Raw genomic sequence first — 15,635 nt, forward strand, 5'->3', positions numbered from 1 at the left:
CTCCCAGTAAGTTTGCTACAGATTTATAATTTTCTTCGGGGACAGAAGAAAAGCAGAGAGCCTTCAAAGGCAGAGGGCCGTGACCTCTCCAGAGGACTGCACAGGTTTGTGACTTTCCATCATATGGCAGAAATATTCAAGAAGATATTTATAACCTCAAACAAAGCCGTAGCATTTGCTCCTCTATTAGCTATTTATTATTTGTTCCTTTAAATGGATCATAACTACATTTTTTATTTATAATCCCTCTCTCCACAACAAGTACCTTTTTTGTAACCATCAAGGATTTTTTCCAATTCCTTCTGTTTGTTTTTGTCCGGAGCAGTAGCAATTACGTTTGCTTCAAGTTCCTTAACTTGGCCTTTTAGTAGAACCTCTTGTTCAGAATAATTCTACAGAAAACACAGCTGTTAGAACTCCATGCTTTAAAAAAGATCTTTGATACTGACAAGGCCTGTATTAACTTGAGGCTGAGAAACTGTTCTCCTGCACATGCATGGAGAAGCCAGATCGTGCCTCAATAAGAAGCTTGTTCACCTGGATACTCGCTGTATACTTTTCTAAAGTATTTTTCATTTCCCGAACATTCCAGCGTAGTTTTGGTACATCTTCTTCGAGCTGCAATTTCTCTTTTTCACACTGTTCTGCTCTTTTGGAATCCTTCTGCAGTTGAGCTTCCATTCTGCTGATCTACACAAAAATGAGATGTGATCACTTGCCTTGTGTCACCACCAAAAAAAAAAACATGTTCTCATTCGTGTGCTAGACAGTCTATAATATCTCAAACAGATTTAAAAGGACAAAGAGCATATGCGTACAAACTGCCAAAACATAAGGAACTTTGAAGATATTCCACTTTTAATTAAGATTATGCACTAACCTCTTCTTCTGAAACATCAATTATAACCGCGGAGCCCATTCTGCCCTTTATTACTTTATTTCCACCACCAGTCATTGTTCCTAAAGTAATAGAGGAAAAGAAGTTAGTGTACTAATTTTGCATAGATATCACCTATGAAGCACTGAATATCTTAGTGTAAGTTTGCACTTAAATACCTGATTGCTCAATGACTTCCCCTTTCAACGTTACAACCCTCCACCTTTTATCTTTTTGGAAGGCTATTCTGGAAGCTTCTCCCAAGGTATTAACTACTAGGGTATCACGTAACGCGAAGTAAAAAGCCACGCGAAAGATCTCGTCTTCTATTTTCACCAGATCAAACAACCGAGGAGCATTTTCAGGGGTTGGGATTTTTTTAAGATTTTTTTCCCACACAGCCATCTACATCAAAAAAAGTAAGCGAATGAGTGAGAGGATAAATCACAAAGTCATTTCATTATTGTAAGGTACGTTAAGGCTTTAAAGCAAATGTAATCATTCTCTAGTTAAGTGTAACAATACTGCTCAGAATGGTAATTAACTGTAAAGCTTCCTTCTTTAGGGATCTCTACTTGCAGCATAATTAAAAACTCACTGATAATTTGTCCCTTTGCTAGCCATACTTGTTGCTTAAGTTTCATAGTTTACAGTTACCATATTACTAGGATCATTAAGTTTGCTAATTTAAGAAAAAATGAATATAAAAATTACATATATATATAAAATACATAAATAAATATAATAGACTAAAAGGACACACCAAATATTTGTTGTACGCGTGCAGGTATCAAAAAAGCTTGGTAATTCTCTGCAATTAAACTTTATTGTTTGCTAGTACAATATTCTAAGGTACCAACATCCTTTTTTATATTCTACCTTCATGTGTATTAATACATATGCAGTATAATATTTCAACATAAGTCATTTTTATACATATACATATTAATACATAATATATCTACAATATACAGTATTAACACCGTGCACCTTAGGGTAAATCAGCAACATAATTTCTTTTGCCAGAGTGCCAATACTTACTTTGTCCAAGGCGATAAACGTGGCAACTCCAATTCCTGTTCTCTTTAAGAATTTCACACATTCCTCTGCAACATCGATTGTATCGACAACGATGTAGTCTAAGGCACTACAAGATGACGAAATAGCAACATCATACTTCTCATCGATAGCTCCCAAGTCTCCCTAATAATTGAGAGGTGGTAGGGGAGAAGCAGAAGTACTCTGATTAGCTTGGCATCAAAGTTTTGTCTTGGTATTGAGAGATAAGACTAAAACTTTACATAAAATGAAATGAGATGAAAACATATTATAAAACTTTTTTTTTCTTTGTCAAAGAACTTAAACCTTAGTTAAAATTTGCAAATTAATATCACACCTGACCTCTCCTCCACACTGCTACTTTTATATTTCTCCTGTACTTGTTTCCATGCCAGAAGATAAATTCATATATTTAGAGCTTCAGAAGCGGTAGGTCTGGCAAAGCAATGTGGTAGCACATATTTACGGTCTGTAGAAAAAGGTAAATTTTATATGCCAGTATTTTAGCGAGGCAGTCTGGCCTAACAAAATCATTTCATATATTCTGTGCATGCTTCTACCATTGGTCAGCTAGGTCGGACGTGACATTTACCAAATGGATGGTTACCAACTAATTCTACCTTCTGTGGTACCAGAAGATAAAAACACCACTCCACTTCTCTGGTACAGGTGATCCTAATTAGCAAAGGAATCAGATTCACCCCAGCTGTCGATCACAGCCCAACACAGAAGCACAAGCGAGACCAAAGCACGGGGAGGTTACGTGACTTTGTTAGTATACTTGGCTTGAACATAAGCTTGCTCATAGCCACTGCCTTTCCTTAGTCCCAAGTATAGTGAATTTCAATATTTTATTTTTAATTTATACCAAGCCCACAGGATTTGCAACTCTGTCCAAATTAATAAGAGAATTAAGGAATTCAACCTTTTCCTTATTTACACAAAAAATACTCTGTCGCCACAAATTTTACGACTAAATTTATAATGGCCTTTTAAAAATTACCAGTCTTCCGTGTATTCCACGAATGTTTCCAGACTTCTTCTGCTGAAGCAGAGCCTCAAGCACTTTTCCTCGATTGCGACTTTGTGCTAAAGAACTTTTGGCTTCTTCTACTTTTTGACGCAGATTTAGAACAACATCCTTCACTTCTGTTTCATCTTTTCCCAGCTTCTCAAGCCTGTTCTGTTTCTAACAGTTAAAAGAAAGACATTATCTTAGCATCAGAAAACCTACTGTATTCAAGGACACTTAGATTCATGATTGTGTAAGCAATGAAAGCAGCTATTGACAAGGAGAGGTAGCAAAACCAGAAGAATGGCTAATGGCTGGGATTTGATATATTTTGATACGGTACAACAGCTTATGAATTAATTGGGCTTAGAACTAGGTATCAGGATTTTTTTCTGTGGGGAATGAGAGTGGAGTAAGAAGTAAAATTCAAATGGCTCCGAAACATAGCCATTTATTTACCTCACCATGTCTAATTATTATATTTAAACCGATTTCCTTGCTGAGATGCACAGAATATAATTTCCTGTACTTAATGTTAACATTTTCTTAATGCAAAATAGATTTGGAAGCAGAGATTTAACTTCAGTTGTTAACTGAGTATCCAAATGTATTTTTTAATGCTATTTTATTGGAGGAAGTTTTAAATGTATTTTCACCATAACTGCTAAAATAAACAGTAGGACTTCAGTTTGTGTATCACAGCACTGAATTATAACTCAAAGAAATGACCTATGAGAAAGTTAGGTCTCACCTCCTTTAATTCCTGTTCAGCTTTGGGTAATTTTGCAGATATGTCTTTGATAGCAGCTTTCCTTTCTTTAAGAGTTTCACAGACAGATGTCAGAGTCTCCTTTGCCTTATTTAATTGAGACAGAGCAGTGTTGTGACGGCTGAGATAGATATCAAGCTCTGACTGTGCTACGTCCATCTTAGATCGTGCTTCATTCACCGTTTTATTAAACTCCATAAGCTCCTTCTCTTTGGCCTGCAAAAATGAACGGTACAAATCAAAAGAGACAACTGTGGAATTTATTATGCCAATTACACTATTTTGAAAAAAATAAAAAAGATGAGAAAACAGGCATGTTCTTTTTAGTAGCAGAAAATAGATATGAAAACTGTTAGTTAAATAGAAGAACAAGTGTACCTGAATTTAATAACAAACTCGTGTAATACAGTAAGTATATGACGTCAAAACAGTTCAAACCTCTTTTTCTTCCTGAATTCCTTTTGTTTCTTTCTTAAGGCTATTCATAACCTGCTTGAGTTTTTCTTCTTCTTCGATTTTTGCCTTTTCAAGAAGCTCTTTCTTGGATGTTGCATCGCTGATACTTTTTTCACTACTAGAGGATGTATTTTTCAGTTCTTCTACCTAAAGAAGGAAAAGATTTTTAACTTTCTCTCCCACTGAAACAAAACACTTTTGCCTTATCTTTAAATCTCCCCTTTCAATTTCTATGTGGAAGCCAAAGGAAGCGTGAGGCCCAATAGGCTGACTCTGCCTGGTATTTCTAACTGCTGAATGAAAAGGGAAAATGGCATCAGGACATGATGAAGAACCCCATATATATATGAAATGCATATCCTGTGGATTGCTCCAGTAATCAGCATGCATCTTGCAGTTATTACTTCATCTTCAGCATGCTTGAGGCTTCTATATTCTCCGTCTAGTTACAAGGCTTCTTATCTTCTTTTGGACAGCTGAGTAGGTTCAAAAGAAGATTCCTTAAAGGTACTGACAAGCTTCTCTCAACATTTCAGAGGCACGCTGGGCAAGAATATGGTTAAGAGAACCCAAAGACTTTTGAATTTAATCAACCTGCATGGTGTGGCAGTACCACATTAATGAAGATCACATTATTTTTTTTTTAAGATTAGATGCATCTTGGTTCTAGCGAGAGGCCTGGATTTTACTTGCAAGGTTTGTTCACTTCTAGAGCCAAGCTGTAGCCTCATACATAAGAACAAAAGTATTTGAACATCAATACAGCTTAATTCTTGTATACTTATTTTCAAAAGGCTTTTTTTTGATTCAGTCAGTGATTCAAGATCTAAATCAGATAGTAGCAGCCAACGTGATAAAATGTATCCATTCAGTTCATGTAATTAACTATGGAAAGAGAAGAAAAAAATGCTTTGTTTTGCAAACAAAAACCCCAGCTGCCAAATGACAGAAGTTATCTGGCTGAAAAATTTTAAACATTTTTAGGTTTTCTTTGCTGCATGAAGTAGAATTGGTGTCCTTTGTTTACCTTTACCCAGCTTTACAAAGATGTGCTTATCTACAGCAACCAATTACATTTCTTTAAATAAAACAAGTTGTAGCTCACACTACCTTTTCTTTGTCCTTTTGAAGTTGCTTTTCCAATTTTTTAGTCTTGCTTTTAGCATGTTTTAATTTTTCCCTTACTTTAACATCCTGCAAGTCCAATTCAGTAAATTTTGTTTTATTTTCCTCCAGAAACGTTGTAATTTTTTTCAGTTTCCTAGAAGGGAAAGAAGAATTATCTACTCTGTATTTTAAAAAAATATAATTTCAGTAGAGCTTGGCTTGATGAACATGCCAATTTAAAACAATACTAGTCAGGTTTTGCAAAAAACAGTATCTAATGTTTACTGTGTTCACAGTGTTTTCCCCAGGTAAATTTTGATTAATCAGCAAAGATCAACTAGTAAAAGCCATACTAAACACATTTTCAGAAACTTTATCTTTTTCTACAATAATATTTGTGATTCACATCTCCCTCAAATTACAGTGGTCTCAGAGGATGGGAAGGTCCATACTGTAGTCAGATTGAAGAAAAGTACCCAGATAAATCAATCGTACAGAAATTCAATTCAAATATAAGAGTTTCATATGGAAATCAGAGAAAAATACCTACCATTCTTGTACCTAAGCATTATAGGTATGTATATAAAAACCTGAAACAAAATTCCAATTATTTTTCTGTACAGTTAGCATGAAAAAAGAAGTATGTACTTCTATGTCCATAAAGATGAGACATTTTCCTATTGTTAGCTGTGGATATTACACAGATTTCTCTAAGAGAAGCAACCTGTAGGACCAAATCAATCCAATTAAAATATTAAAGTTTATTTCTGTGTAAAATACCACTTGATACATGCCAGAAGATCTTTATGTATACTATAAGTGACTCAATGGACCCACAAGGATCATTGAGTCCAACACTTGAGAAAATCTGATTTTTTCTGAAAATCCTGATAATTCTAACTCCACATATATGCAGAACATATAAAACACAGTACTCCTAGCTTATGAATCCATACCTAAAATACTTACTTTTCGAGTTCTTTTAAAGCTTTATCCTTGGCTTTCATTACATCTGCAAGTTTGCTGCTCTTCTCATTAATATCTTTTGTTTCTTCCTGTGTTTTTTCTTTCTGCATTTCCAAATCATTTATTCGTTTCTGTAGGTCATAGCTAGCAAAAAAAAAGTATTACAAAACCATCATTTTTTGATAAAATCAACATTCTTAATGAATATATATTTCCAACAATCTGATGGATAATAAAATGATTGTCAAATATTATATCCTAATATCCATTAACTTTGCCAATTTAATTCCAAACAATTTTGACATTTCAGATAAAAATAATCTTTAAATGATCTTTCTCATTTTAAGTATAAAGCTGTAAAAGATTAATCTGCCAAACTAGCGTTGTTTGTAAGAAGCTGGCAAGCAGGTTTTCTTTTGTTTTTAAGTTTTTAATGGGAGTGATCTATCATTATTTGAGAATTAACTTTGTCACTTGAGGCTAAAATCACTAGCCACATACCACTCAACTAACTTTGAATAGCTAATATGTCTGTCAAGAAAAATGAAACATTTCTTATTATAGATATGGAAGCAGAGTTTAACACCACCACTACCACATTAAAGCCAGATCTAAACTTCAGCAAAGTACTTACATGTAGTATTGACAGATATGATTCTTTTCTTTAAACATTTTATTTTCCAAAGAAAGAAATTCAATGGCTTTATTCTTGTCTCCTTCTAAAGCATCCTTTTCTTTTTCCACCATTTTAATTCTATTTAACTAGAGAAAACAGACAGTTAAAGCTGATTTTAATGCTAGGAGACAGAAGAAGAAACCGTGAGAAAAATAAGCTCTAGACCCTTTATAACACACAGATAACACCTCTGGAGTGATGCCGTCCCACAAGTAACTCTGCAAGTCTATTTATTACTGCAAACCTTCTGAAATAAGAAATCACTACATCCTGAGCAGAGACTGTATTTTTAGGGTACTTCAAACAGTAATTTAAAACTACAAAGGAATGCTGCAGATGCTAGGAACAGTTCAGGCAAACCAAGGAAGAGTAGGTAAGGAATAAAAAGGAGTTACACAGGAGTTACAGACAGTCTGTACCTATTTTCAGTACCCCCTTTCACGTTAAATCCTGTGACTATGTCTTCTGTTTTATTTTACAGCTTAAAATAAAAAAGTCTACAACATATTAGGATTTACCAAGGATAAATCAAGTGAAATAAAAACGAACTTTGATATTTTACTGCTTTTAGAACTAAATGCATAAGTAGGACACTATGAAAGCAATTTCTGCAACAGATCTGCCCAGCTCAAGTCACAATTTTCTGTAAGTCATAATTTTCTGTAAATTTCCTCATGCAGCTGGGTGTGCATCACAGCAGCAGTGCTATGTTTCCCTCCTACTTCTCCTATTTGTTATTTCATAACAGGACTAAGGCAGGGCTATGTCTGTATGTACTCAGCTAATGCCAATCTGTTTGGCTATTCAGTCGCTGAGCAGAAGCATTTAACACCTGCAGATGTGATCAGAGACGTTCAGCGGGTAAAATCTTGTGTTCCAACTCATGCAAACCTTTGGGAATCAGAAGCCAACAGCTTTGTAAGTGTTTAAAGAAGGGCAACTGATATTGACTGCCCACTTTTATTAGCGACAGAGATACCAAGTGCAATAAAGAGTTAAGTTTCACAGTACTTCTACTGCTGTAAAGGGTGCCAAATCTTTAACCAATAATTCTTTATGTTAACTTCTTCTCTAAAAGATCTAATAATGAAACACTGCAGATTTATATCTTCAATTTATAATTCAAACCAAACTTTATGAGACTCACCTTTTCTCCTCTCTGTTCATTTAAAATCTCTACTCTGCGACACAGAGTTTGGATAGGTTCTATCAGTCGTGCAGACCCTATCAAGTCTTCCAAGTATTCGAGCATGCCTTCATCATGTTCAGTCTGGCCTTTCGGTTTCATCATTGCAATCTGTTCAACTTCCCCCTTGGAAAAGAAAAGTTTAATATTTTCTTAACTCTTTTTCCTGAGAGAAAGAGTTGGCATTCTGAAAACACACAAAAACCTTTGGAACGTGTTTGTACGGCCGCATCCTGACATTATGAAAGAACAAAACAGTGCAGTAGTCAGAGCTGACTGATCACAGTCACAACACATGTGGGAAAGATCAAAATGAACAGATTTCCTCCAAGCAGTACATGATGATGTGCATGAAAAACAGCATCCCTTTTGAAGCCCACAGTCAGGTCTAAATTTTGCTTCATTGCTCTAAATATTCAAAATGTGTTCCCCCAACCTAAAAAAAGAAGAAGAGAATAAAGCATGCCCGCTAGGTCATGTGGCACCCAATAGTCGTTAATCAGGATTGAAGTCCCCAAAAGTTTCCTTTAGAAAACAGAAGCTCCACAAAATCGTGTCTCATGGATGAACTGGACCTGTAATTCATATAACTGAGACCTGATGGTTAGAAAAAAAAAAACACTTTAGGTATTAGACTTCATTTATTTCATTTTCCTGTATGTACAGCATTAGCTTTACATTATTAAGCTGAACAGTAACAGTAATTTGATTTTTACAAAATAAGATTTAACAAAGATTAAACTGAGACAATGATGATTTATTTTACTGATGTTAGCATTAGCTAATTAAAAAAAAAATCTGCTAGAAGCATTTTATGCCTAGGACAGAGCAGCATGAAATCTTCAAAGTACAGATTGTATTTTGTAAATTGCCTGTCATATATCAGAAGGTAAAGACATGAAATTGAATATATGTATATTAAAGTTATGTCTAAAGCAAGAATAAAAGTGACAGAAGCTGCAAAAGTTAAATAAATAAAAGACCAAGTACAAACTACTCACTCCTCAAAAACTTGGAGAGCTAAGCATACAAGAGACAACTTCTTTGTTAAACAGATACACAATATTGCAGGAGTTTCGGCCTTTGTGACACGTAATTAAACCCATGAAATAACAAGTTCTAATATGATTTTAATTTAGATTTAGAACCGTTTAGATTTAAAAACAGAATTTATATCCTAGCATCCAATCTAGGTACGTAAAAAAAGCCTGTAATTCAACATCCACAGACTGAAAACGCACTCGAGAATTTAGTTGTCACTGTTTGCTGCTTGAGCTGAAGCCAAGTCTCTGCAAAGTATGGATAAGGACGAAATTCTCAAGAAAACACACAAGAGGTCGGATTAACAAGGCTGCTGGAAAGCCAGACGGGACTGCTTTGACAGAAGTTGACAGTCACTAGGATTTCTAGGCCAGCATCGTGAACCAGCCCTGTAAGCAGCTAAGAGAGCTGAGGACAGGCTACTCCTGGACGTTGACTAACGAATGCACTCAAATTTTTTCCCAGAGTAACTTTGTTCCACTTACTCAGTACACAATGACACCTAGTGGCCCTGTTTTTCTTCCAACCAGTAAATACCATTTGGCTGAGCACAGGGGAAAAAGTGAAGTTTTGCAAATTTAGCAAAATGGCAACTAGCAATTCCTTACACATAAGAAATTCCCATGCTAAGCTAAACCACAGAAGCCAAGGTGTTTTTTATTACTATTTTAAAATTTAAAATTAATAAATTAAAATTATTGCTATGTTAAAATTCTAGAATTTAAATGCACCTAAGCTATGATTTTTTGATACTTACTATTCATAAGAAGTGTGAATAGGTTTGTCAAGACATAAAAATCTCAATTTTTACTTCTTATTAAAAGAAGTATTAAAAAGGCAAACAATTAGTTTCCTGGTAATTGCAGCTGCATTATGTACAACTCCAACTTTGTTTGTTTCCTTGCAACATAAGTATGATTTCTCTACCAAAACCACCCGTCAGTGCCATGCTACTCGTGGGTAGGGCGCTCACTGTAACCTAAATTCCTGCAGAATTGCCACATAAATCTCCATTTTATTTCTTCTTGCATTGTAATTGATTCCTCTGTTTACATCCAAGAAAAAACTGTCACTGAACATCCATCTTCTATGTTGTACACCCTCAAGGTAGGTGCTGCAGTTTGACTTCGCACTTGCTTTCCTCTTCTATTCCCCCTTCCTCTTTTTTTTAAACTGGGCACAAACCACAAAACTATTCTGGATTTAACACAAGCAGAGCAGTTGTAATTTACTCTAAGTGGACAAGCAAGGAATGTAAAGCAACATTTTTTCATAACATGGTCTTCATTAAGTATAATTAACCCTCTTTAAATCATGACTATCTAAGAAAGATAACATAGTTGTGACGGTTGAATATATAATTGAATACAGTACAATATATTTAATGATACAGCACATTAGTAATGAAGCTTAACCCTACCGTATCTGATTCTATAATCTCATAAATTAAGAAATCAGAGGTTTGGTGGTCTACATGGTGAATAAATACATCACCACATAACAAGGAATACAGCCTTACTTGTGAGTAAAGTTTAGGCAATCCATACAACAAAATTTTGAGAAGTTGAAGCGAATTGGGTACTGGTGAGGAGATGATAAACACAAACTGAACTTGTTGGGCCGAGTAGTGCCAATTCTATATGCAACTCCTTTGCCTTAAAAAAGGCAACAAGTTTAGAATTACGTATTTTTCAGATCTTATGTAAAGAGATGCAGATAGTACTAGGTACTTACAGCTTTTAATTCTTTTCTTATGAAAGGTAAAAGTGAAAACATTTAGACTACTTATATGATAACTGAGCCCTAAGACTATGAAGTATTATTTAATATTTAAATTACTCACCAAGTTTTATGTTCAGAAATCAGTTTAGGCTACCCCTATAGTTAGCACGCTAAGAAATCCAAAGGTATTCAGTTATTAGCATTGATAAAGGAGACTGAAAAAGTTGTACCTGCTCTACTTGCAAGTGGTCATGACAATGAGGAACAGAAGAAACTGTTGTAGCTTTGCATCCTGTTAAAACTTGATACAGTCAATTTAACTGTTCTCTAAATTTTTAAACACTTGATCCACTATTATCTGCACTGTATCAAAAATATATCCTCGTTCATTTATCTAGTAGAAGATCTTTCAAAACACGGACAGCATTTCTGAAAGTGAAACTAAGAAGACAGCAGGCAGACATTTGTTGAAAAGAAGCACGCCCAAGCGTGTTTTCATAATGTAGCTGTCACACCTACGCTTGAGAAGTCTCAAAACTGACCACCAGGAAATCCCATTACCTATTTGCCTCAGCTACCTTCCTCTCACTTGCAGGCATGAATTCATGAGGGGAGAGGGAGCAAAGTGCAAAAAAGGAGATTCCTCTATTTGAGAAGACAATCAAAATGGATGTTAACATTGAGAAACTGGTGACGCTGACAAACAGCTAACAGAGGACAAAACATCCCTTTTGTATGTGTATATACATGGAATATATAACAAAACATATATACACATGAAATACATATGTAGAAATATATATGAGAGGTATGAAAACCCACCAAATATCCAATTAACATTTTGAGAAGGCTGCACACTCAGTGCAAAATTTCTAAATGGAAATACAAACTAAATTTCTCAGTTTTTGCACTGTGACAGACTGAAATTATTGGGATGCTGGCACATCACCAGTAACAGAAGTGGTGAACTCAGACACCGCCTAATAAACATAAAGAACAGTTTCCATAGAATGTCTCAGATTAGTTACCAGAAAACAATAGTGGTGCATTTTGATGGAGAAAACAAGTCAATCAGTGTAGAAATTTCTGACAGCTGTGGCAAATAATCAGAAAGCTCATGTGACAGATGGCTACCAAATTTTTACATACATATACACGTATGTATATACATATATATATATACACATATGTATATACATATATATATACATATATATATATATATACACTTACATATATATGTAAAAACCAAGAACCTTTCTCACTTGAAAGCCATTTCTTCTAGTCCAAATCACAAGGAATAACTTCAAGGAATTTTAAAACAGAAGATTCTGCCTTCCTTTGCACAGCTGAACACTCAATGAGATGAATTATTACCCTGCTACGATATTTAAGGTACTTTCTAAACGTAGATTTCTACTGTAACATTACAGAAAAAACTTCAAGGCAAGTAAATTGTTAAAGCCTTCAAGAACCAACGTAAGAGTTTCAAATTAACCATTTGAAACCAATGCCTCCAGTAAGGACACTGAGGGGGTCAGCACAGGGTGGAAAAACACCAGTAATACCCTAGACAGGAGAGCCTGGACCTGCTCTGCCTGTCGAGTTCAAGCCCATGAGGACACGGTGGGTGGGTACCCATAGGGATGTCTGATGAACCAGAAGAGGTGCCAAAATCACCGTGAGCTATCACTACTTAGAGTTATCAGGCTGCCAAGTCAGGGGCCTGTCTGTTTTGAGTTCTGTGCCTTTCAGTAGGAGTTAAGCTTGCATCCTTTGAGTATTTGGGGAATGCTATACATTCAGTGTGACATATCTAATATAGGCTGAATCCATTAATTTGCAGTTTTCACGTTGCATGCACTCTCTATGCATGTTAGACTAAAATTCTCATTAGAGTAAGCACATCTCAGATAGCACAGGAAGCCTACCGAAGATGCCACTCCACTGCTGTATGCACCTTTCTAAAACCAATTTGTGCAGGGCAAGAATTTCACCTGCCACATAGCCCTCAAAAGGTGGGATAGTAACATGCCTGAACTCTCCATTGCCTAATTTCTTAGAACTACTACCTCTGTTTTCTCTAAAATCATACATTCAGTTCTTAAAACAAGAGCAGAAAATTTTAAATCAGTTTACCCAGTGTTCATCCACATAAAGATTTGAATTTTAAGCAAAGTCAAACCGCTCCAACCTACTCATCAAGCTGCCTTTCTGCAACCCTTACCACTAGCCTTGAAATCTGAGGTTACTTTTCACTTTTGCAGATAACCCCCCGCTTGTTGGTTTTGGCAGCCAGTAGCATCATGTTCCTGCAACCTCCCTTTAGACTGAGAGTAGGGTCTGTGAATTGAAACACCAATTCTAAAGCTAGTAAGTCTGACCAGTGGGTGTAACGTACTCATCCTAATGCTGACATTATCCAGCTCCACCTGGTGATAAATTGAAGAGGTTGTTAATTTGTACTGTGTACGGACAGCAGCAGTTCCATCTGTCGTAATGCTGGGATTAAGGAGGTTCAGAATACAGCTCTCAGATTCCCCTTTGAAACTGTGGTATGAAATGAGTAAGTCTTTTAATTTGAAAGATTTCTGAAAGCAGTCTTAAAACTTCTCAAGAAGGATGAAACAATACCTTTCTTTGTTGTGAAAATTTATCTGTGTTATGACTAGTGGTTTCTGGAGAGCCTACAGAGAAAGATGCCTGCTTACCAATTACTGCCTCCTCATCCATGAAAAGTTGTGAAAAATAACTTTTAAAGGCAGTGTCTCGCAACACAAGGTTTTGTCAACTAAACCGTTAATACAGCACGCATGACATCTACTTTGCTAAGATGTCCACTGAAGAATTATAGCAGGAAATAGGTAAAAATATTTTTTCCACAATCTGGGGTTGTCATTTTCTCATGCCCTAGTCTGAAGTTGTGAAGCAAAGTGCTGAATAACTTAAGATAAATTAACATAGTCCTATACAATCTAACAAATTAGACTAACGTTTGGGTGTTAAAACCCACACGTGAGGAACACTTCAGAAGCACAGTAAGGCATGGACAAAGTAAAACCTATTTTGGAATATTTTGTAGTTTGCAATGTAGTAGACATGCATGAACAATTCTGGGTTGAGTACTGGGTAGTTCTGTGCTTGTTTTCTTTTGAGAATTTTCTGGGGCAGGGTCATCTTGTTTGTTTGTTTGCTTTACATTAGTCAAATTCAGAAGTGGATTAGTGTAACACTTAACTGAATTGAAATGTATGTTGTCATGCTCATTATAAACAGTAATAGAGAAAGTTCTACCTACAGGACGCAATAGTCTATGTTGGAAAAACCTCTCATGTTTTGATACATCACTGAGACGAAGTGAGGCACTATGTTAGAGAGCAGGACATCCAATTTGCCTCATTTTCACACTTGAACTGTTCAAGTAGAACACTAAAGGAGGCTCTTGAATCCTTTCTGGAACTTCAACATGCCGTGACACTTGAATCCAGGCTTAACAAAGAAAAAAAATCACATTTCAATGATACAAGTAAGTTAAATAAATTCTTTACACAACTTTTCTTTTTGTTTATATTTTCCCCAACTTTGAGGCACTGGCCAGCAGCAAAGCCACCTTCTTCAAGCTGTACAAAGGATGACCACTGCAAATAGGGAGCACCTCCTGTAACAGCCTGGGTATTTTCCTCCCATACTAAATTCCCTGAAGTTTCAGCAGTCGGATTTAACCCCCCTAAACCTGGGTGTCCAATCTACCTAGCTGTGGTTCTGCATCAATAAACAGGACGGCTGTTTCAGAATTATTTTGCTATCACTGTTTGGAGTAAAGAAAAATAAAAGTAAACTTAGCTACCATGGTCTGTCCTGCCTTGTGACTGAAGTACTAAAATATTTAACACTAGTTAATAGATTTGTCTTTATGTTCAAAACAGGTAGTTTTGTTTCACAAAATTTTAAATATGACAACTGTGGCTATAGCCAGTGGTAATTTTAAGGCAATTACTTTTTTGACATTAGAACTACATTGTATTTGTTTCACTGCAATAGTGGCACATCCTTGATAACATATTGGCTTTTCAGGCTTCTTAAAGACCCACAAAAATTAAGTCTTGTTAGTGAGCCCAAAATCTTGGACTGATCTGTATCTACACCGTAATCCAGAGTCTAACACCTGTTAGATCACAATTATATTAATCTTGCAACTTTTTCAATACTATCAGTAGGTATATTTAATTTGGTTACTAAATTAACTACGTGAATTACAGTTCCCAACTTTATGGTAATAACCAATTCTGCTTCATTTGTCCCACTGACATAAGTGATGCAGAAGTCTAGACAGTAGTCAAGACCATTATTGCATTTAACTTTGTCAACCAACAAAAGATCAATGGTGATCAATGGTGATGCTTGTGACAGTGTATTATATATGCATGCATAAGATTTAAGGTAAGCACTTTGAATTTTAGAGGAAAAGGGTTTAAACAAGAACATTTGTTCCCCCCCCAAAAGGGCTATTCAAGCTAGTAGGACAATTCATACCACATTAAGCTTCAAAACAATAGGATTGTCTTTATTATGCAACAGGTAATCAACAGAACTTGTCCCTTAAACACCCAACTGAAGCAAATAGTGGACTTGTAGCCTGCATATCCAGAATGCTGTGAAAATAGTACTTGCAGTTACAACCAACTCTCATTCAAAGTTTTGTCGTGGATTATAGCAGCAGTACTCTGAATCTGTCATTGTTTCTCCTACTGAAGAAAAACACGT

The 15,635-nt window shown here is 35.7% G+C and overlaps 1 protein-coding gene across 5 annotated transcripts in view; it reads right to left on the reverse strand.

The window, feature by feature from the left end:
* The window catches only part of SMC4 (structural maintenance of chromosomes 4), a 32,413-nt gene that overhangs the window by 4,687 nt on the left and 12,091 nt on the right, over nt 1-15,635 (reverse strand). For all 5 annotated transcript variants that reach the window (XM_084529550.1, XM_084529546.1, XM_084529548.1 and 2 more), the window contains exons 6-17: nt 8,070-8,234; nt 6,881-7,008; nt 6,250-6,390; nt 5,284-5,434; nt 4,156-4,320; nt 3,700-3,933; nt 2,940-3,125; nt 1,919-2,080; nt 1,057-1,282; nt 881-960; nt 538-690; nt 266-392 (exon numbers count right to left, since the gene is read on the reverse strand). In XM_084529550.1, the coding sequence (XP_084385676.1) occupies nt 266-392; nt 538-690; nt 881-960; nt 1,057-1,282; nt 1,919-2,080; nt 2,940-3,125; nt 3,700-3,933; nt 4,156-4,320; nt 5,284-5,434; nt 6,250-6,390; nt 6,881-7,008; nt 8,070-8,234 (1,918 nt within the window). The remainder of the gene's footprint in view (nt 1-265; nt 393-537; nt 691-880; nt 961-1,056; nt 1,283-1,918; nt 2,081-2,939; nt 3,126-3,699; nt 3,934-4,155; nt 4,321-5,283; nt 5,435-6,249; nt 6,391-6,880; nt 7,009-8,069; nt 8,235-15,635) is intronic.

Source organism: Aythya ferina (assembly GCF_964211825.1).
Source record: "Aythya ferina genome assembly, chromosome: 9".
NCBI lineage: Eukaryota > Metazoa > Chordata > Aves > Anseriformes > Anatidae > Aythya > Aythya ferina.